General features: G+C 36.8%; 1 protein-coding gene across 1 annotated transcript in view; it reads right to left on the bottom strand.

Moving 5' to 3' along the window:
• LOC311619070 (ovostatin homolog 2-like) overlaps window positions 1-21416 on the bottom strand; it is a 41142-nt gene that overhangs the window by 5548 nt on the left and 14178 nt on the right. The window contains exons 14-29 of the mRNA XM_084877002.1: window positions 20394-20539; window positions 19867-20016; window positions 16864-17034; window positions 15942-16083; window positions 13010-13106; window positions 12333-12561; window positions 11820-11949; window positions 8956-9071; window positions 8315-8366; window positions 7449-7532; window positions 6554-6730; window positions 5161-5242; window positions 4381-4537; window positions 2581-2664; window positions 1562-1727; window positions 767-978 (exon numbers count right to left, since the gene is read on the bottom strand). Coding sequence (XP_084733128.1) covers window positions 767-978; window positions 1562-1727; window positions 2581-2664; window positions 4381-4537; window positions 5161-5242; window positions 6554-6730; window positions 7449-7532; window positions 8315-8366; window positions 8956-9071; window positions 11820-11949; window positions 12333-12561; window positions 13010-13106; window positions 15942-16083; window positions 16864-17034; window positions 19867-20016; window positions 20394-20539 — 2195 coding nt within the window. The remainder of the gene's footprint in view (window positions 1-766; window positions 979-1561; window positions 1728-2580; window positions 2665-4380; window positions 4538-5160; window positions 5243-6553; window positions 6731-7448; window positions 7533-8314; window positions 8367-8955; window positions 9072-11819; window positions 11950-12332; window positions 12562-13009; window positions 13107-15941; window positions 16084-16863; window positions 17035-19866; window positions 20017-20393; window positions 20540-21416) is intronic.

Below are 21416 nucleotides of genomic sequence, written 5' to 3'. Positions count from 1 at the left end.
GCTAGTTGCTACCATTTAAATTGATTTTCTTCTACAAATCTTAATCAGATTTTATTTTTCTAAAAGATTATATAATCTCTGCTTTTGTAAGTAATGCCAAACACTTTCTGAAAAATCAAAATGTTATGTAATTAAGTTGCCTTGGACGATGCTTATAACCAACTATCTTCAAAGAGAGAAGTCTGAACCTCAGAACGTGACTGCATTTGGAGATAGCTGTTAAGAGATTCACAAACATGGTTTTAGTCAGAAGCTAAGACTGAACAAAAGTAAAGCCAAGAGGGGAGTGAAGATTTTCCCTGAGGGAATAAAGCTTCATTTCTTTGCATTTAAAATTATTTTTCCTGCTAAGAGAAGATATACTAGTACATAATTGTTTTTCAGAACTATTTTTTCTGTTATCCACTCATTTCATCTATTTTTCCCAAAGTGCAGACAACAGAAGTAAAGAAAAATACTTTTCCTTGCTTGATATGTAGTTTAACCATAATATCATCAGCTATCTAACTTATCATCAAGAATCTGGTACTTATGACAACAATCTCTTCTAGCCTTACATTTTATTTTTACTGTGTAAATAGAGATATAGATCAGGCAAAATTCATTGAAAAGGTACTTCACTTTATTAATCTGTACATAAATAGAGTCTCTGATACACAAGAAGTAATAAATCATTGTTAACTGACTAGAATAGGACTTATAACAGCAAATATCCTTTATCTTTGCTGTCAAATATTGTTATTAACACCAGACTCGCATCAGTTACCTGGGTGGAAGAGAAGCCTCCTTGGGAATTCATTTGTTGAGCAACCCACTGCACAATCTGACTAGCATAGGCGAGGTCAGGAGCTTTTTGGGAAATGATGGCCAACAGCACATAGCAAGTCTTCTCAGTGTCGGCGGAAGGGGCCGGAGGAATAAAGTATGGGTGTGCTTCTGTCTTGGGTTTCTTAGCTCTTTCCCAATATATTACATTATCTGAGAAAAAGGAAGAATTTTAACACAGTCCTTATAAAGAGAACTTGATTGCATATAAAATGATGCAAATTCCATTCTTGGCCTCTGTTATAGACTGAATTGTATCTCTCAAAATTCACATGTTCAAGTCCTAAATGCCAGAACTTCAGAATGTGACTCTTTTTGGATATAGGACCTTGAAAGAGGTGATTCAGTTAAAACAAGGCTGTTAGGGTGTGCCCTAATCCAATCCACTTAGTGTCCTTAGAAGAGGAAATTTGGATATGTGAAAGGGACACCAGGGGTGATGAACACAGAAAACTCCCACAATGTGAACATGGAGAGAGGAGATGGTTGCCTACAAACCAAAAATATGGCTTCGGAAGAAACCAAACCTGGCACAGACACCAGGGGGGTGAGAGCATGAGTGGGGGCAATGGGGGCATAAGGACACATATGTAATACCTTAGTCAATAATAAAATAAAATAAAATAAAATAAAATAAAAAAGCAAATGGGAAAAAAGAGTGTCCCTACATGAATGCCAAGGAAGTTTCATCACTTTATTCCCAAGGCCATCTCTATTAGCAAAAGTAAATAATTACTTTCTTTGGTAGCAGATTGATCCAGAACCTGGAGTAAGGATTCCACCTTCTCCTCTTTTCCAGCTAATGCAAAAACATAAGCTAGCATTGCCTGATTGTAGCCATTGGTGACACCATTTTCCATTGCCTCCTCCAGGAAAAAGAGCCCATGTCGCAGAGCAGGAAACTAGTCATGTAGAAAGACAACATATTTTAAAATTATACACGAACACTTCATAAACTTGCTGAAAAAACCAATCACACTTTACACCTGAAATTATGTATCCTTAAAACATATTTTACATTCAAACCTGTTCATATATATGCATATGTATTTTTCATTATAAGTATCAATACAATTAATTTTAGATGGATTACTAGTGTTTGAGAAATAAAATTTAAATAATCTTAAAATTCTGGTTTCTATATCTGATCCATCATATTTTAGTTAATAATATAAATTTATTATATGTGGCTAAGAATACACATTTACTTTTAGACTTAAGATGCATTATTCGATTACCCAAAATAGAAGCTTATATTTCTAAAGATGGTTTTTGAGGTAAACAATGATCCTGAAAGTTCCTAGTATCCTTTTTCAGGAACAGAGTGTGCAATCAGATAACTTAACCTTTGGGTTGGGAGGCAGCCAAGATGAACAACACTTACGTTGAAATGTTTACACATTGAATTGGTTAGAGAAACAGAACCTAGGTTATGGTTATATTTAGTGCATGGGTTCTTAATCTAAAATTCATGGCTGAACTTCAGAAGATCTGTAAATACTGAAAACAGAATGAAAACCTCCTGTGTGTGTACATATACTAGTACATATTCTCCCTAGGGGAAATCTCAATAGTGTTCATCAAAGATTTCTATGAGTGAAAAATAGTTTGAGTAACAGCAACTCAAAGAGAGGTAATGAATGAAGTGTTCTTTTGATGTTTCATCTGGTGTAAGAATTCCAAATCACTCTTATTTCACAGTCTGTCCAATAGGCATTCAGCTGACTGAAACAGAAAGATGATGGGAATCCTTACAGTAAAATTGAGCCCAGCTTCAAGGAATGCTCCAACAACATATGCAGTGAGTAAAATGTCCTCCTCCTCCTCCTCTTCTTCTTCCTAAACACAAAGGAACAATGAGTCATACAGGATGGCAGAGCACAAAAGAACAGCTATCCTTCTGAAGTGAGACAAGGGATAAAAGAAGCACTGAAAACAATTACTATTATTTATAAACCTGAAAATGTGTAATTTTTAAATTAAATTGTTAATAACCATGCTGTTTGAATAAAAATTCAGTAAGACCCTGTGTAATAATGAAATAAAACATACAATTAATCTCAAGTATACTTAATGACATGTATAATTGTATTTTTGTGGCCTGGTATTAAGCATGAATTACAAGCAATTTATATGAAGAGCCTTATTTTATTTTATTTGGTATTAATTTGAAAAAGCAAACGATTTCTCATAGGATACAACAGAAAGTTGCTGTGAGCTTCTTAAACATCCCTGGAAAAGTATCCTAAGTGGTAACAATGATCAGGTCTCATGGATTCTTGCGGTATAAAATTAGAAAAACATTTGTAGGTTCTGTAGTTTGTAAACTGTGCATAAAATTACCCTGGGGAACTTATGAAATAAACCAGTATTCACATAAGAGATTCTGATTCAAAAAGTCAGGAGTACAGAATAGGGAAATGAGTTTTAATGGGTGTTTTAGTGATACCAATGCAAATAACATTCACTAGGCATTTGGGGTCCACTGATCTAATATTAAATTCTTGTTTTATTTATTTAAGCAAAAGGTGACTTCTCTCTTCCATAAAAATAAAAAAGACACTTCTGAAGAGCTCAGTTGTAAAGGTGTAAATAATTGGAGATGTCGGGCACTAAAATAAGATGTGGGGACCCAAAGCACACACTTAAGCTGTAGCAGGTTGTATCACCATTCCGCTGCAGTGCAGGTTTTTATTTTTCTCCTTGCTTCTTTCTCTGACCCAATCCAAAATGCGCGCGCACGCGCGCGCGCACACACACACACACACACACACACACACACACACACAGTTATGGAAAAAAAAAATCCAAAAATAAAAGGTGGTGATTATGAATAAGACACAAAAGAAAAGCCCAGGATATCCTAGAGGCTAACAGGGCATGATAAAATATCATGATAAGGGATTTATAGAGGGAAATACAAATGTGAGGTGAATCAAGGACACAGGATGGGATGGAGGTGGGTAGCAGTCTACAAAGGAAAACAGGAGGGAGAATGCTAGTGATTTACCTAAAGATGGACAGAAAAGGGAAGGAGTGATTGTTGTCCAAGACATACATCATCTCATCTTCGTTTTGACTTAGGGCAAGCTAGCCCTTCATGCTTTGACTTGAGAAGGTATCGGGAGAGTGCTTCCTTGAAACAATGTAATTTACTAGATACTCTCCCTAAAATTTTTTGTCACCCATAAATAGGAATGAATTCCTTACTCAAGGCCCCCTCCTTTAGTATATCTTCTGTCTCCAAACTTATGAAGGTCTCCTCTCTAAGTTCCTTTTTTCACCCCATCCTCCTCTCTCTAGTTTATATCTTAAAATAGATTGGTTCCATGGAAGGGCTAAAGACAGTAAGGCAAATAAATAATAGATTCACGAGGAGCTATATCTCTCAGTGATGCTGCTGACTAATACGCCACCGGCCTATGACTTCAGCAGACTCAGAAAAGGTAATATTCACAAGAAAAAAATATTCATGTTCCAGGGTAGTTAGGCCAGAGGCAGAAAAGGTAGACAAAACAAAGGAGCAAGGAAAACATACTACTGTTAATCTCTCACCTCCCAGGCATTGTGGAAAATCTCGCCATCACTCTTAAAGCCACCATTGCTTTCCTGTTTGCTCGAAAGCCAGATGAAGGTCTGTTGTTGAACTTGTTCATCAATGAAAACATACTTCTTCATTCTCTCAAATGTCTTAAAGGTAAGGGCACTGAGCCTGCAATGCATACCACCAGTTAGACAAAGGTCGGATAAGAAAGCAATGATAATGTCAGCAACTCCACAGAGTCACCACCATTGTCCCCTTTGGGGTATGGGTGCATCCAATTTGGCTAATGTTGACTAAGAGTATGGATAGTGGCTCTGGTCTTTGGGGCAATAAAATGTTTTGAATAGCAATATGTGAAAATAAGAGTAGGTAATTTCCACAAAGTTCTAAATATATAGTTCATTAGATTATCCTTTTATGGTGAGAGCGGGTATAACTATAATAGATGCTTTGTTTTACTCTCCTGAGTAAACATGGGACTCTGAGAAATGCAGACTAAGTTGTGGCATTTTCCATGGAGTTAACAAGCTATGGAAGTAGAGGGGCTCTCATTAAATTTGCCATGAGACTCTAGGTAGACTGCAGTAGAACTGGAATAACCAACTATTTTAGTATTATTTAGATTCACCTTTGTAAATTCACGTTGAAACCCATTTTGCTTTTTCTATTTCCACTGAACTCAACTGCTCTCACTCTCTCATAAGCCCTCCTCAGATCATTTCAGATCAAAAGTGATCATTTGTCTACCTTTTCTGCCTACTTTACTTTAAAATAAAATTTTCATGTCTCACCATATGCTTCCTTTCTGATTCCTCCGCCAAAATGTGCTATATGAGCCATCAATGTTCTTGAAAGACAGCTGCTTTTGATAGCCTAAAATACAACATTGCAGGAAATTATTTTGTCAATATAAGAAAGTTAGAAGAAAAAGAATGATGTAGTAAATGAGCCGTGTGTTTTGGTGTTAGATAGACATAAATTACTAGATGATCATTTCAATTTAACTTCTGAAACTCAGGTTCTCTATCTATATTGAGAAAAAATAACTTCTACCTTGTCCGGATTTAATGATACTATGTGACAATCTATAATAATAAAAGCGTAATATGCTAATTAGACCAGAGAGCCAAACAACCTTTTGGACGTACTTTCAGAGAAAGCTACAGTGGCCAGGGCGAAGCAGAGGTGGTTAGGAGCAAACAGGCAGGCAGACAAGCAGTTAGGGGTGATAAAGCAAGCAGGCCAGTGGTTAGGGGCAATCAGGCATGCAGGCAGAGGTGCTTAGGTGTGATTAGGCAGCTGTAGAGCAGTTAGGGGTGATCAGGCAGGCAAGCGAGCAGTTAGGGGTGATTAAGCAGGCAGGCAAGTGGTTAGGGGCAATCAGTCAGGCAGGCAGAGGCTATTAGGGACAATCAGCCAGGCAGGCAGAGTGGTTAGGGGCGATCAAGCAGGCAGGCTGGCGAGTTGTTAGGAGCCAGCAGCCCAGATTGCGAGAAGTATGTGTGACTGCCTTTTTTATGCCTGATCCCTGTGGAATTGCAAGAGGGTGCAGGCCGGGCTGAGGGACTCCTCTCGCCAACCTCCATGCACGAATTTCATGCACTGGGCCTCTCGTATAGTTATACCAGTAAAGTAATAAAATCATCAAAAAGGAGATATTACATGTGACTGAGCCTAGCTCAATAATTGGAATTTACAAAATTTCATTAAGGTTATTTTGTTTGCATTATCTTTCTGAAAAGAAAACTCAAATAAATAGTACCTCTGACTTTTCCTTAACATCACATTTTTACAAGGTTTATGTATTTTTTCTGCACATACATTCAATCACTTCATTGCAATGAAACACAATTGAAAGATACATACAGAAGTTGATAAATGAACCATTTCTAGCTACAATAATAGCAGCAACAGGGACACACAAAGTAGTTTGGCAAAATATTAGGCACTAAAAAAACCTGACTTCATAATTTGAAATGCTGCAGATTTAAATTGTAAAACTAAATGACCACACAGATATTAAAGTCTAAAAAAATCTTGAAAATACCCCAAACAAAACAAACAAAAACATAGTTCAAACTCAGACTATACTCAGTTCAAATCCACTTTCAGCTTTTTGACATCTTGGTATCAGGAACCACTGATTTCATCTATTATGGGCAGAAATTACTTGAACCTTCTCACCGTTAGATAAGAAAGAGAAAGCCTTAGATTCAACTTCCTCTGTCAATTGTTCAGTAGATTGCAGGTAGTCAAGGACATAAGTATCAGACGCTAGCAGGGCAATATTCTGCTCTCCACCTCCACTGGGCATTTGCAGAAGATTCTCAAGATTCTGCATCGAAAGTCCTAGAACATCCCCTAAAAATAGGAAAAGCAGAAAGTTACTATCACTTAAAGTTGGCATCTGAGCATTAATAAGTACAGATTAAAGAGGCATAGTGAAAGTAGAAAATATTTAAAAATTGAGTCTAAAAGGTGGAAACAAGGAAATTTTTCATGAAGTAATTCTGAAAAAGAGACAGATATGAAGAGTAAAATTAATGGGGTTTCTGGTATAAAAATTGTTTCTGAAAAAAAATCTCATTACCAGGGAAGAGAAAGTTAAAAAATTAGGTTTGTTTGCTTCTTTGTTTTTTGAGAAATTGATCCTATGAACTATAAACTGTAATCCATTCCTTTCCTCCAAAATGTTAATGTTAATGATAGATAAACAAGTTTTACTAATATCTCCTATTACTGGGGATATTTCCAGCATTTAAAACAAGCAAAGATATTCTGATTCCCCAAAGGGGAATTTAATATTTCATATTAATATAATACAACTCTTCATTTTCTAAACACCAATTACCATCCACCGGAACAAATGTTCCCTAGGGACACAGATTTGAAAATAATGCTATAATTCCTTCAGATCCTCATATGAATACAAGTTTAGAGGATAATCCTCAAAAATAATTCTGTTCCAATGGATAGCATAAGAAAAATCTATCCATCCTGTTATTTTAAGGAATTTTTAAAGACCACCTCAATCAAGACTTTTCAAATAATTGTGAAACACAAAATTTAACCAACTTACCCACAACAGTGATAAAGGCCCTGGCTGATCCTTCTACCACGTTATCTGGCAAATCCAAAACTATTGTCATGGAGACATTAGTGTCTGGAAAGAAAATATCAATAAAATAAACAATGTGATGGCTTCTTTTCATAAACAATAGAAAAAGACTTGTGGTACAAACACATAATGAAATATATTCCTTTTAAAAAATTTTACAAGTTGCTTGTTAGAAGACGTAAATTGAGGTTTTGATCTAGTTTAGAGTAACAATACATTTAAAAAAATGGTATTTGCATGTTAGATAATGGCCACTATTCTCCATTAGTTTAGTGCCTATACTACTTAAGTATAAAAAAAAAAAAAAAAAAAAGGCGAAAACTGCTGACTAGGACATATAAAATAGCACACACAATAGGTAAAGAGATGCCTATTAGTCATTAAAATAATGCCATTATCAATCAGATAAAACAGAACTATAAGGTCATTAAGCAAGCAATTGAGGGGCAGTGATTGTTTCATCCCAAGAGTACAAAAGCAAAGGTTACAATATGTGTAATTTGGGCATAATCTCGATTTACCACTGTTCAACAGTTTGTCACAATCATATGACAAGAGGAGCAGAAAATATATAAAGTAAGAAAAATAGTTTGAGGCAGACCAATGAGTTGGGTGAACTAAAACTAAACTAAAATAAAATAAAACAAAACACCCTAAATTCTATAGTTTTTTAATGGCAAAAATTATACCATTATGTTAGGAAGTAAAAAAAAAAAAAAAAAAATCCCCCATTAGGTAATTTGAATGAAATCTCTGGGGTACTCAACATGATAAGTGTTGCTAAATTTTCATTAGGACTAAGTCTACCACGTAAAAGATCCTCTTACCTGTTGTATGGATAAAGAAACTTTGAGTCATTTCCTTTTCAATACCTTCGGGCTGTCAAAGGGTAAATAAAAACAAGCACAAAGTAATGAGTCTGGATGATCTTTCCATGAAGGAAAAGTAATTGAGCATCAACATACATAGGCATGGCGGGACGTGTTGGCCCCTGGGAGAAGATCCATTCACTGCCCCCTTCTGTTTATACCTGGGAGTCACTGTACATTACCAACATTCATGTTAGGCCCTGTCCTCCCATATTTGGGATAAAGACAACTTTGTTATCATTTTGGGACATGACAGATGCTGATGCTGGTTAGCATCTGCAATAGACCAAGTTTTTTGCAGGTGAGGATGATGGAAACGACATAGGACTGTAAAGCAAGTAGACTTGCCTTGGGTTGGAGTCAATTAAAAAGGGGAAGGGAATAAAAATAAGTGTACAGGAAACATCATGAGTTGGGAGCAAACAAAAAATCATCAAGCTTGTTTTAAGAGATGTTTTTCTATTCTGGGTCAGATGACGTGGCCTGTGTCAAGAGTAACTATGGTCAATGAAGTCTCTTCAAAGGAAATGTCTTTTAATATTTAACCTATTAGATACTATTCTCACTTGGGAGAGCTTGATAGTTTGGCATGTACATACCTCTACCAACAAACTTTTGACCACAGTATCTTTCCAGCTTAGAATTTGCTGCTCATCTGCATTTGGGCAAGCACTACTTTGTCTGGACTCAGCGGCTACAACGATATTCATTTTACCTGGAAAATATTCCCAAAAATACATTAGATTGACCATTGGATCCTTCTATGATGGGAAATGATAGAATTCAATTGGAGGAACTGAATTCTATCCTATTTAAGCTTAGACTAAAATACATTCTTTCTCCTGATAGGAAAGAATTTGGTATATTCTGTTTTACCTGTTTCAAGATTCCTTCTATTAAATGAGCAATTCATTTAATTAATTAGAACTTGAGAAACTTGAAGGAAAAATAATAGTTTTGAAAAGTCAATGAGGAGATTCCTTGATATTGTTTATATTATAGATGACAATATAGGGACATACCATCAGATAACCAGGGCTCCTAACTTATCCTGAGATCAAATAAACAAAAATAGGAAAATAAGACATTGTGGAAAGGGCACTGGATTTATTTTACTTTATCTTATTTTTTAAATATATTTTATTGATTTTTCTTACAGAGAGGAAGGGAGAGAGATAGAGAGCTAGAAACGTCAATGAGAGAGAATCATCGACCACAGCTGCCTCTTGCACACCCCCTACTGGGGATGTGCCTGCAACCAAGGTACATGCCCTTGACCGAAATCGAACCTGGGACCTTTCAGTCCGCAGACAGACGCTCTACCACTGAGCCAAACGGGTTTCGGCAGGGCACTGGATTTAAATCAAGTACTAGCAAGCAATCTATTTTTTTTTAACCCCCTGTAATATCAAGGTCACATAATCTCCAGTTTCCTAAATTGCAAAAAATCAGAGGATTGAGAAATATAATTCTTTTGATTTAATATCACCTACTTGCCTATATACCAATATGTATAACCAATATACTGTTCTTGTTTATTGTTGTATTTTGTTTCTTTTTAAGAAAGCCTTTGATACTTCCCTCTTAGAACTGTGTCCCCCACTTAATGCCATAAAACCATATAAGTTAGTACAGTATTTGAACTCAATTCTCAGGGTAAAATTTTTGAAGACTTGGTGTAGTTAGAAAAATTGAGAAGCAAAAATCTAAAAGGGAAAGTAGTTTTAGGCAGTTAAATATCACAAATGAATTAAAACAATCTCATAAAAATACTGGTTGTTGGTAATGGAAGGAGATTTGACGTGGGGTGGTGAGCACACATAGAGTATACAGATGATGTATTATAGAATTGTACACCTGGAACCTATATAATATTTTTAACCAGTGTCACTTTAATAAATGATACAATTTTTAACTTTCTAAAATATATTTTTATTGATTTCAGAGAGGAAGGGAGAGGGAGAGATAGAAACATCAATAATAAGAGAGAATCATCGATTGGCTGCCTCCTGCATGCCCCCCATTGGGGATTGAGCTGCAACCTAGGCATGTGCCCTGACCGGGAAACAAACCATGACCTCCTGGTTCATAGGTTGATACTCAACCACTGAGCCACACCAGCCAGGCACCTTAATAAATTTTAAAAACTCAGAGAAATAATACAATAAATATGGGACATGAAATAAAGAAAATTTTGATGATACTTAATTTTTAAAATTAGTAATAATGACAATCATGCATCTACCACATCTATCATTCTTTGTTTATTGGAATCCTTTTAACTTTTCCCTTTCCTTATATTTTCAAGAAGATACTTGCAAATTTATTTTTCTATATTGTAAGTAATATATACACTGAGACAATGCTTTTCAGTGTTTGATCTCCATCTAAGTGCTCAGCGTTTTTGTTGTCTCATGATATCCATAATAATAAAGGCATATATGCTAACTAGACTGGATGTCAACCTTCTGGGTGAAGCTGGGGCTGTAACAGTAGCCTGAGATCGGGTGGCAGGGGAAAGCCCGTGCCAGCAGCTGGGGGAAGGAAGGCCTACTCTTGCATAAATTTCATGCAGTGGGCCTCTAGTATTTAATAAATTTGCAAATCCTGACTACTGTAATTGAGGAGCAATTTTTGTATAAGTGACATGGGTTCATGCTGATAGGTGAGAAAGGAATAAGTGAGAAGTGAAGAGATTGGTCAGCATTAATAAAAATATGGCCTTTGTTTGGGATAACATATATAGATTTTATAGGTCACGGAAATTAGCATTTCTATTGTATTATTTATTTATTTATTTATTTATTAAAATATATTTTATTGATTTTTAACAGAGAGAATGGGAGAGAGATAGAGAGCTAGAAACGTCAATGAAAGAGAAACATCGACCAGCTGCCTCTTGTGCCCACAACCAAGGTACATGCCCTTGACCAGAATCGAACCTGGGACCTTTCAGTCCGCAGACAGATGCTCTACCACTGAGCCAAACTGGCTTCGGCCATTTCTATTGTATTTTAATCATATTATGCTTTTATACAAATGAAGAATGGTTTTCCTTTACTCAAATATTAGCAACCAGAAATTAGCTAATAAAAATAAGACTTTTTAATTGAGAATTTTAAAAAAGTAGGATTAAAAATGGGATGGAGAAAATTGTTTGTATAGACCAGTGGTCCGCAAACTCATTAATCAACAGAGCCAAATATCAAAAGCACAATGATTGAAATTTCTTTTGAGAGCCAAATTTTTTACACTTAAACTTCTTCTAATGCCACTTCTTCAAAATAGGCTCATCCAGGCTGTGGTATTTTGTGGAAGAGCCACACCCAAGGGGCCAATGAGCCACATGTGGCTTGCAAGCCACAGTTTGCTGAACGTGGGTATAGACAATTTAAGAAAAATGGGGTCAATATAAATGGGCTGGTTTTCTACCAGAGATTGGCATAGGTATATAGCTGCTTACCCAACTTCTTAGGCATAAGAGTCCAGACATATGTTTTTCTCTGTCCAGGTTTAATAACCTCACTGCCATTGTTTTTAGGGGTGCTGATATTTGCCTCAAAATCCTCAGATTCTTCCAGTTGCACAGAAATCTAAAAAATAAAAAGTCATGGCAATGAGGGTGGCATGCTAAAATGCTTTGCTGTTCTTATTCCTCTTCCCAACTTGAGAAAATCCTGCTTTACCTATTTTAAGTTATCAGAGATAAAACATATCAAATGACTCTTCTTATACAAAGATAAATAAGCCAGAACACATATCATTATGAATTGACATTCTCAAAACAGTATTTAAATCACCGCTGTGAATGAAAGCCGTTGTTTTCATTTGAGGACCATAGAAACAAGTTTTACTACCTTCCAGCACCATTTTGCATTGGAGAATGCAAAGAATGTGGTCATATTCCAGGAAAATATTAAGTACCTTTGTTTGCCCTTGTTAGATTTGGTCTCCAGAGCAAAGGGGACAGACTTACCTCTGCACATGTACTCAGGTAGCTGAAGACATTGACAATCACATCAGATCGTTCATTTCGAACAACTGAGAAGGGTAGGGCCATTTCAACAAAGAAAGGTTGGGAGGCTTCCAGAGCAGTTGTTGACGAAATGCCAAACCCTGCGTCACCATTCACACAGAAGCCATTTGCCTCCCATTGAGTTATGGTATCAGGGATGAGGAATGAAACATTTGTGGAACCTGAGGAACTACAAGGACAGATTATTAGCAAAATGAAATTTTTGTCTAAACTGGGACCTAAAAATCAGTCCAGAGAAATAAATAAATAAATAAATAAATAAATAGATAGATAGATAAGTATTAATGAAGAATTACAAAAGGCTTATAGTGTTTAAATAAGTCTTGAGAGCTGTATTTTTATGAACTTTAACCTTAAAAAGGTCACATTCCTTTAAAAAAGGAATTGCTTTTTTTTTCTTCATTAAATTGAGGCATGTTACTTCTACAGGCATGAAATTAATAAATGAGAAAAATTCTGAAGAAAAAAAATTTGGTCAGCACAGACAAATGAATGGTATTATATAATTTTACAGATGTGGTATTGCTTTATGTACCCAGAAATAATGTTTAGTATAATAATAACAAAAAGAAAATAGAAATAAAGACACATGAGAAAGAGAATTGTTGAAAGCTTACTCGACACTGACGAGGTCCCATATCCATGTCTCTGGAAAGTTCGTTCTTACTGTTTCTGTGATAGCCAATTCTACAAGGCCTAAGTTATCACTGGCGACTTCATCAGGTAAAAGAAAAGAGAAATGCTTTATTTTGGAAGAATGAAAACACGCGTTTCAATGACACACACCTATAAGCTATGTCTTTAACCATATATACTCAGTGTGAAGCAATATAAGAATTTGCTCCTGAGGCTCATTGTCAATAAACGTATATCTCATTCTAGGTATCAGCATGTTGATGCTCATCTCTCTCCCATTATTATTATTATTATTATTTTAAAAATATATTTTATTGATTTTTTACAGAGAGGAAGGGAGAGCGATAGAGAGCTAGAAATGTCGATGTGCCCACAACCAAGGTACATGCCCTTGACCAGAATCGAACCGGGACCGTTCAGTCCGCAGACTGACACTCTACCACTGAGCCAAACCAGTTTCGGCTCTCTCCCATTATTAACAACAAATAGTCAGCCTTCATTGTTCCTCCACAGCTAAGCTTAGAAAAAGTGATGTCTAGTCACTGAATCCAGTTTCTCATCTGACACCCTCGTGTTGGCCAGAAAACAGTCTGGTAGCTGCCAATTCTGCTAACATGACTTTCACTGAAGCTTCTAATGACATTGATATTGTCAACTCTGTACTTGCTTGGTCTCTGGGTTAGTTTGACATTCTTAATCACCATGCCCTTTTCAAGAGTCACTAGTTAACTTGCATAATACCAGCTCTGTTCCTGAGAGCTCTGTTTCAGGTCTTCTTTTTCCTACTGTGCACTATGTCTGCATTGATATCCTCACACATAGCTTCTTCACTGTGCACTGTGTCCACATAGATATGCTCACACTTAGCTTCATTACAATACTTATGCTGAGGTATCCTAATCTGTCTCCCATCTGGACCTCTCTTCTGAGCTCCAGGTTGTGCATGCAACACCCTTGTGCTCATTTCTTTTGGGCTGCCTTACTGGCATGCCAAATTGAACTGTCCAAAAAGTAAACTCATTGTATCTTTCCCTGCTTTTCTCCAGTATTTCCCATCTCCATGACAGGTCCCAAAATAAATCTACCCACTTAACCCAAATTGGAAATTTAAGAATTGTCTTTCAGCCCTCGCTCCCTACATCCTGCTTTTCTTATCATAACCAACCAAATGAAAATAGCCCTTTCATTAATAGTCCAATCACCACTGTCTCTCAACTCTATTACTAGCTTTTGTAACATTTCATACAGACAGTCTTAGCACAAGTTCAAATCCTCTTTTCCACAGAGCAGAGTTCTTTTGAAAACACATATTAGGTTGTCTGCTTAAAACTTGTTAAGTGTATTACTGCATTAGAATTAATTCCAAATTCTTTATTTTTTATTGATTTTGTACAAAGAGGAAGGGAGAGAGATAGAGAGTTAGAAACATCGATGAGAGAGAGTCATCAATCAGCTGCCTCTTGCACACCTCCCACTGGGGATATGCCCACAACCAAGGTACATGCTCCTGACCAGAATCGAACCCGGGACCTTTCAATCCCCAAGCCGACGCTCTATCCACTGAGCCAAACCGGTCTCGGCATAATTCCAAATTCTTTAAATGCCCTATAAGATCTTCATGATCTGTCTATTTATCCCCTTTGCTTTAGCTAGCTTGATTCTTGCCTTTGAACCACATCTTCTGCCATTATTGGAGTGTTTTTAATTTCCTACTTTATTTTTCATAGAACTTCTTTCAGGCCTTAGTATAAATGTAACTTCTTCCAGAAGGACATAATAGGTCCTTGAGAAATTTAGGTAATTTCTATTGACCTTATTTCCATTTAATGTACTCTTCCCAGGTTTTTGGAATTACCTGTTTCACTGTAAGGTTTCCCTGTTAGACTAAACGTTCCAGAAAAGCAGAGATTAAGCCATTGCTTTTACTGTATGTAACTAAATTTCTGACCCCAATAAATATTTGTTGAGTGAACAAATAAATGAACAGCTAAAGAAAATGAATGACTTTGGGTTTCAGTCCATTTTAGTCAAAGTTTAGATGTGTCTGATAAAGCTCTGTTAATATGGTTTAATCTAGTAGCAGAAAAGTAGACAGTTTCTACCTCTTGACCAGGACTTCAAAATGGTTTCAACTTCTGGACTTTATAGGGCCTCTTGAACTCAGAGAGTCTACCCTTGTATAACATTGTCAGGCCTCTCATTGTTCTCAAGTGGTGTTTCTGATACCCATCTTAAGGATCAACCCCACTTAAATTACTGTACTAATCCTCAGTGGTAGGCCAGAGGGATTTAAAAGATGTTAAGTATTTTCAGATCTGAAATACAACTTTGATTTGAGTTCTATTCTCATGACCTTGTTTCATTTTGCTTCCCTGATGAAATGTCTGCATTGGAGTTCTACCTAATTACCTTATTCAGCTAAGACTATGACTGAGTTTTGTGCTTCCAGTTCTTTCAGTGGTAAATGGAATTAGTATTTGAACACATTGCTCTGATGCCATCTGTTTGGTTATCTGAGAATAAAAATATCCTCTGCCTTGAATTCTGTGAATTATGGTCTGTACACAATAAGGATATAAAGCCCCATAAGGACACTTCATTCTCCTGTATCATACTCACTTACAATGACTGTCCTTCCATATCACCACACACTACCTGCTCCTCTATGCTTCTGATATTTTGTTCTACCAATAAAAATAAACTTCCTCTCATGTTTGAAGCCAGTTCTTCCATTTAGCCCAAACTATTCCCATCCTGCATTATTTTGCCTATTTTGCAGGATGTCTAATTGTAGCAAAAAAACAAACAAAAAAAAAACCCTGGCATAATTCACAGGTAAAATACTATTTTTTATAGTTTTACCCCAAATCCTCCTTTGGCCATCTCCCAAACACAGAATTCTAGATTACTCACATGCAGTTCCAGGTGGGGCACTGTACATCGGTTGATATGGGTTTCCAATTGGAAATGAACCCCCGGAGAATGGCCTCCACTCCATTGAGCATATTTCTGGCTTCCGATAATGGAGGTTGGTAAAGGCTTTCAGACCCATGGCCTTCAAATAAACAAACAGCGAAAGAAAAGTTGTGCATTTCCTTCACACAAGACCTAAAACAGGTCCATCAGCTACATTATAGTGCTACATGTACAGAGTTCCTCTCCTAGCAAGGGTCTGGGATGTTAGAAATTAAATCACTTGTATTTGAAGTATGAAAAATATCTAATTTGAATGAAAAAAATGATAGTCTTATTTATCCACCACTCATTATGTGCTAGGATTTTGCTAAGTATTTAACATAATTTTTCATTTAATTTTAAGGGAAAAATACAAACAGCACTACTATGATCCTAACTAATATCAAACATATACACACTCACACACATATACAACGTATAGTTAGTAATTTGGAGATCTGGGACTTAAACTAGAGTCTGTCTAATTCTTGCCCTATTCCCTTTATATCTGTGACTTCCATAATAAAGATTCTTTTATGGAGGTCTCAGCATATCTAATTGGTAGCCCAGACAATATTCTAGACTCTTTATTTGACTATTTCTGCATACGGTTTACTGCAACAAATTGAAGACTATCTCATTACTTTCAACATGAGGCTTTATAATTTTAGCTGCCGCTTAATTTATTTTCAACAAAAGAATCAACAGAAATGAATGTCTTTTTTTTTTTTGTAAGACAATTTTTGAGTGTTTTTAAAGCAGATTACTGATCTCTATCTCAAAGAATAGGAAAAAAACTACATAAATAACAAAGCATAGATACGCAGTATGAGCATTAAAATTGAGATAGAATAAATGAAAAAAAATTAAATGTTCTTACCCTGATAAGATCATAGGTGTCTCCATCTCCATAGTTGCCTACAGGTATGTAATACAAACCATTGTAAAACATATCCTTCTGAGGAATGCAAGGGTTTTGCTTGCCATCATCAAGGTTGAGACCATGATGGAAATAACCATAGAGTTCTATATTTGGAAGCAGGTTATACACCTGTGGGAAAAAAAGCACATGGTTTTCAATGATTGTAAGCACTCATTTTATTTTTATAAAATCGGAAAGTTTGTGCCATAACCATTTACTATGTTTTTTAATCCAACACTTTTGAGTCAACTCATTCTTCCACCAATTACCAAGAACTGGAAAAATGAATTCCAACAGAACCGCTGTAAGATAAAAGAGAAATAAAATCTAAATTTATTAGGAGCTCAAGAAAAAAGTCGACTGAAAGAAAACGTTAAAAAATAGCACAGAAAAAAAAGAGAATAAAAATGAGAGAAAGAATGAATTAAAACAGGTCAGAGGCAAAGTGGTTGAATTGGAAAGCAGGTAGAGACGAAGCATATTTATAAAGTTTTACTAGAAGGAGGGAAAGAAACAAATGGGAAAATTAAAATTTAGAATTATAATTCAAGACAAATCCTGTAAATCTATGTTTATGCATTATGTGGGTCACTGTATACTTAGGAAAATTTCCCCCAAAACAATAAATTCGGACAGGTGTTTTACTAAAACTATCAAGTTTAAAATATAAAGAAAAAAAAAAAGCCCTCAAGGCCCTCAGGCAAAAAAGATTAAATAACTTACAAGGACAAATGAATTAGACTTATGTCAGAAGTCTTAAAAGCAATATTCAAAGCAAGGCAATAGGGGAGTGGCATTTTTAAGATACTAAAGAAAGCGGAAACCTAGAACTTAATATACAGATAACCTGCCCTTTCCTAACAAAACTTTAGTAAGATACTTTTATATTGGAAAAATTATACAGTTTATGTCTTGATTCATGGTTATTAGATATTGTCATTAATTAATTTTTATAGATTTATATTTAAAACTAGATCTACTATAGAGTGTTAAAGGCAAAATACAAAATTGCATTTTTCAATGAGATCTTATTTGTAAAACACAGGTACCTCTTTCAAGGAGCACACCTGTACTTTTCCCATCCCCCTCTTCTTCCACTCAAGTGACTTATCTTTGCCTTCCCCTTCCCTAAGCTCCAAGGGCCCTTCTTTTGCTCCTGTAACTTGTTTTCTAAGCTTTCACTGCTCAGCTGGCTTACTTTTACATTGGTTACTTTCAAAATAAACTTTCACTTATACTAATAATTTTATGAATAAAATAAATATGTACATATGCAAAAATATACATATGCCTAACTTTTACAATTATTAGTGATTTTTAAAAAGATTTTCTTTTTTTATCTTTTTATTTTGCACATTTTCGACAATACACTAGTGCTGCGGTCTGAATGTTTGTATCTTCTCAAAGTTCATATGTTGAAATGCTAATGCTCAATGTGATGGTATTAGGAATCGGGACCTTTAGGAGGTGATTAGGTCAGGAGGGCAGAGCCTTTGGGAATGAGATTAATAACTTATAAAAGGGCCCCAAGTAATAGCCCTTGTTCCTTTCATCAAGACACAGTGAGAAGTCTGCCACCAGGAAGAGACACTGCATCTGACTGTGACTGTGCTCCCATCCAGATCTCAGAGGGAAATATCTGTGATTTATTAGCTACCCAGTCTGTGGTAGCCCAAATACTACAGCAGCCCAAGTGGATTAGGACACTAGGCATCATTTTAATAATATATTTTTGGAATGATTAAATTAGTTTTAAACATGATCATAAACATACAAACAGAATTAAAACAGACTCAAAGATACAGAGAACAGACTGATAGATGCCAGAGGGGAGTGGGCTTGAGGGACTGGGTGAAGAAGGTGAAGGGATTAAATAGTACAAGTTGGTAGTTACAAAATAGTCACAGGAATGTAAAAGTACAGCATAGGAAATATAGTAAAAAATATTGTAATAACTACAGATGGTGCCAGGTGGTACTAGAAATAATGGGAGGACCACTTTTTAAAGCATATGACTCTAACCACTATGCTGTGCACCTGAAACTAAAACAAAATAATATTAAAGGTAAGGTATAATGAAAAATAAAATTTCCATATTTATACGTACTTGTGTTAAAAATAAAGGGAAAATATCCAATAGTTAACTGAAACAAATTGGTGTGAATTCTGGGATTGCTAGTCTGAAAACGCTTATGAAAATATAAAATGAATCAATAGATTTTAACTTTAAATTGTAGACAAGCAACTTTTGTTGTTGTTAATCCTCACCTGATGATTGATATATATATACATACATATATATATATATATATATATATATATAAAATATATTTCATTGATTTTTTTACAGGAGGAAGAGAGAGGGGTAGAGAGTTAGAAACATCAATGAGAGGGTATCATTGATCAGCTGCCTCTTGCACACTCTCCCCTGGGATATGCCCGCAACCAAGGCATATTTTCTATTGACTTTTAGAAAGAGCAGAAGTGAGGGGGAGAGACACACAGAGAGAAATATTGATGTGAGAAAGACACATCGATTGGTTGCCTCGAATCCTGACCAGGGCTGGGGGTCAAGCCTGAAAGCTAGGTCCGAGCGTCCATTGACTGGAATCAAACCGGGGACTCTTTCTGACCTGGGGCGGATGCTCTATCCACTGAGCCAAACCTGCTATGAGCCAAGCATATCTGTCAACACAGAGATTTAACTCCATACATATAATTACATCTATTACTTTTTTCAAAATCACATTATTATATGATCCCTACCCTGTTATAACCATCGACTGAATTCTGTATTGCCCTAAGTGCTGGGTCTGGCGAGAGAAATAATTAATTATATCATCCACGAAGGAACAAAGGAAGAGAATATGCGATATTTCAACATGTTCCATCTCAAAAATATCATCTGAAGCGTTAGACTTGCAGGAGTCCAGGTAAACACTGGGAAGTCAGAGAGCTTACAGTTTCCGCGGACAGCTCTTGTTCTGATTTCCGCAGAAGGACGCTCTTATCCACAGCCCGCAGTGCGCAGAGGGAGTCCGGGGCTGCTTCTAGATAGAGGGTGGTGGTGGAGCCAGGGAGTCCCTGCTCCTCAGAGAACTTGAGGCTAACCTGAAGGAGAGGAAGAAAAGAAGGAGAGCTAGATAAGTTCATATGAATAGAATTGGAATAGCCTCAGGTTTCCCCCCCACAAACACATCTTTATAGATTTCTGTACCTATATTTTTCCTGCCTACTATCACCCTCCCTCCCCCTCCAGGAATATCCTCCCTTCATCTCAGGATTGGCATTGCTGCCAACATTTATTCATTCTGTTTTGGCGATTCTCTTATCCCCCTAATAATTTAATTTTACCAACATTTATTGTGAGAATACTTTGTCAAGTTTATAGGAGTGAGATGACAGGGAGAAAAGTGCTCACCTGTCTCCCTCGGGACCAGCAAGAAATAGAAAACAAACAAACAAACAAACAAACAAAACCACATCACCTTGTTTTTAAAGCACTTCTCAACCTGGAACTTGACAGTGTCCGCCACAATTTCCCCGCTGGGGTGAAGGGTGTAGACGAGCATGATGACCACAGGAGCCAGGTCAGCGCTGATGTGGATGGGGAATGAGAACTGTCCATCCCAGGCTGTGTAAATAGAAGATGTCATCAACGGATGCAATGCCAAAGGCTCCTGGCTCACGGGGTAACCTTACATAAAAGGGGATGGCTTATGGATAGAAAGAGCAAACTAGGCTTTACTTTAAAGACAAATGAATTACATAATGAAAACTCTGTATACAAATGTGAACACTGCATAATTGAATCAATAATGGTATTTAGGTTTTGAGCATCATTTCTCTATAATCCTATCTGACAAAAGAGTAATATGCAGATTGACCATCACTCCAACAAACAAGATGGCTGCCCCCAGGTGGTCAGAGATGGCTGTCCCCATGTGGACACAAGATGGTCACAAGATGTTCAGCAGGGAAGGGCAGTTGGGAGGTACCAGGCCTGCAAAAGAGGGCAGTTGAGAGGGACCAGGTCTGCAATTAAGGGCAGTTGGAGGCGATCAACCCTGCAGGGAAGGGCAGTTAGGGGTGACCAGGCTGGCATAGGAGAGAAATTGGGGGCAAATGGGCTGGCAGGGGAGCAGTTAGACATCAATCAGGCTGGCATGGGAGTGGTTAGGGGGGTGATCACAGTGGCAGGCAGAAGTGGTTAGGGGCAATCAGGAAGGCAGACAGGTAAGCAGTTGGAAGCCAGCAGTCCTGGATTGTGAGAAGGATGTCTGACTGCCATTTTTGGCCCGATTAGGCCTAAAATGGCAGTCGGACATCCCTCGAGGGGTCCCAGATTGGAGAGGGTGCAGGCTGGGCTGAGGAACACCCCTCCCAGCCCCATGCACGAATTTCATGCAGCAGCCTCTAGTCTATACTAATAAAAGGTACTATGCTAATTAGACTTGACGTCTTCCTGAACTCCTTCCAGACAAAGCCACAGTAGCAGGTCTGAGGCTGAG

The sequence above is a fragment of the Pipistrellus hanaki genome, assembly GCF_964339955.1.
Source record: "Pipistrellus hanaki genome assembly, chromosome: 3".
NCBI classification, from domain to species: Eukaryota; Metazoa; Chordata; class Mammalia; order Chiroptera; family Vespertilionidae; genus Pipistrellus; species Pipistrellus hanaki.
The sequence above is the reverse complement of the archived record's forward strand: the minus strand, read 5'-3'. Positions and strand labels throughout refer to the sequence as shown.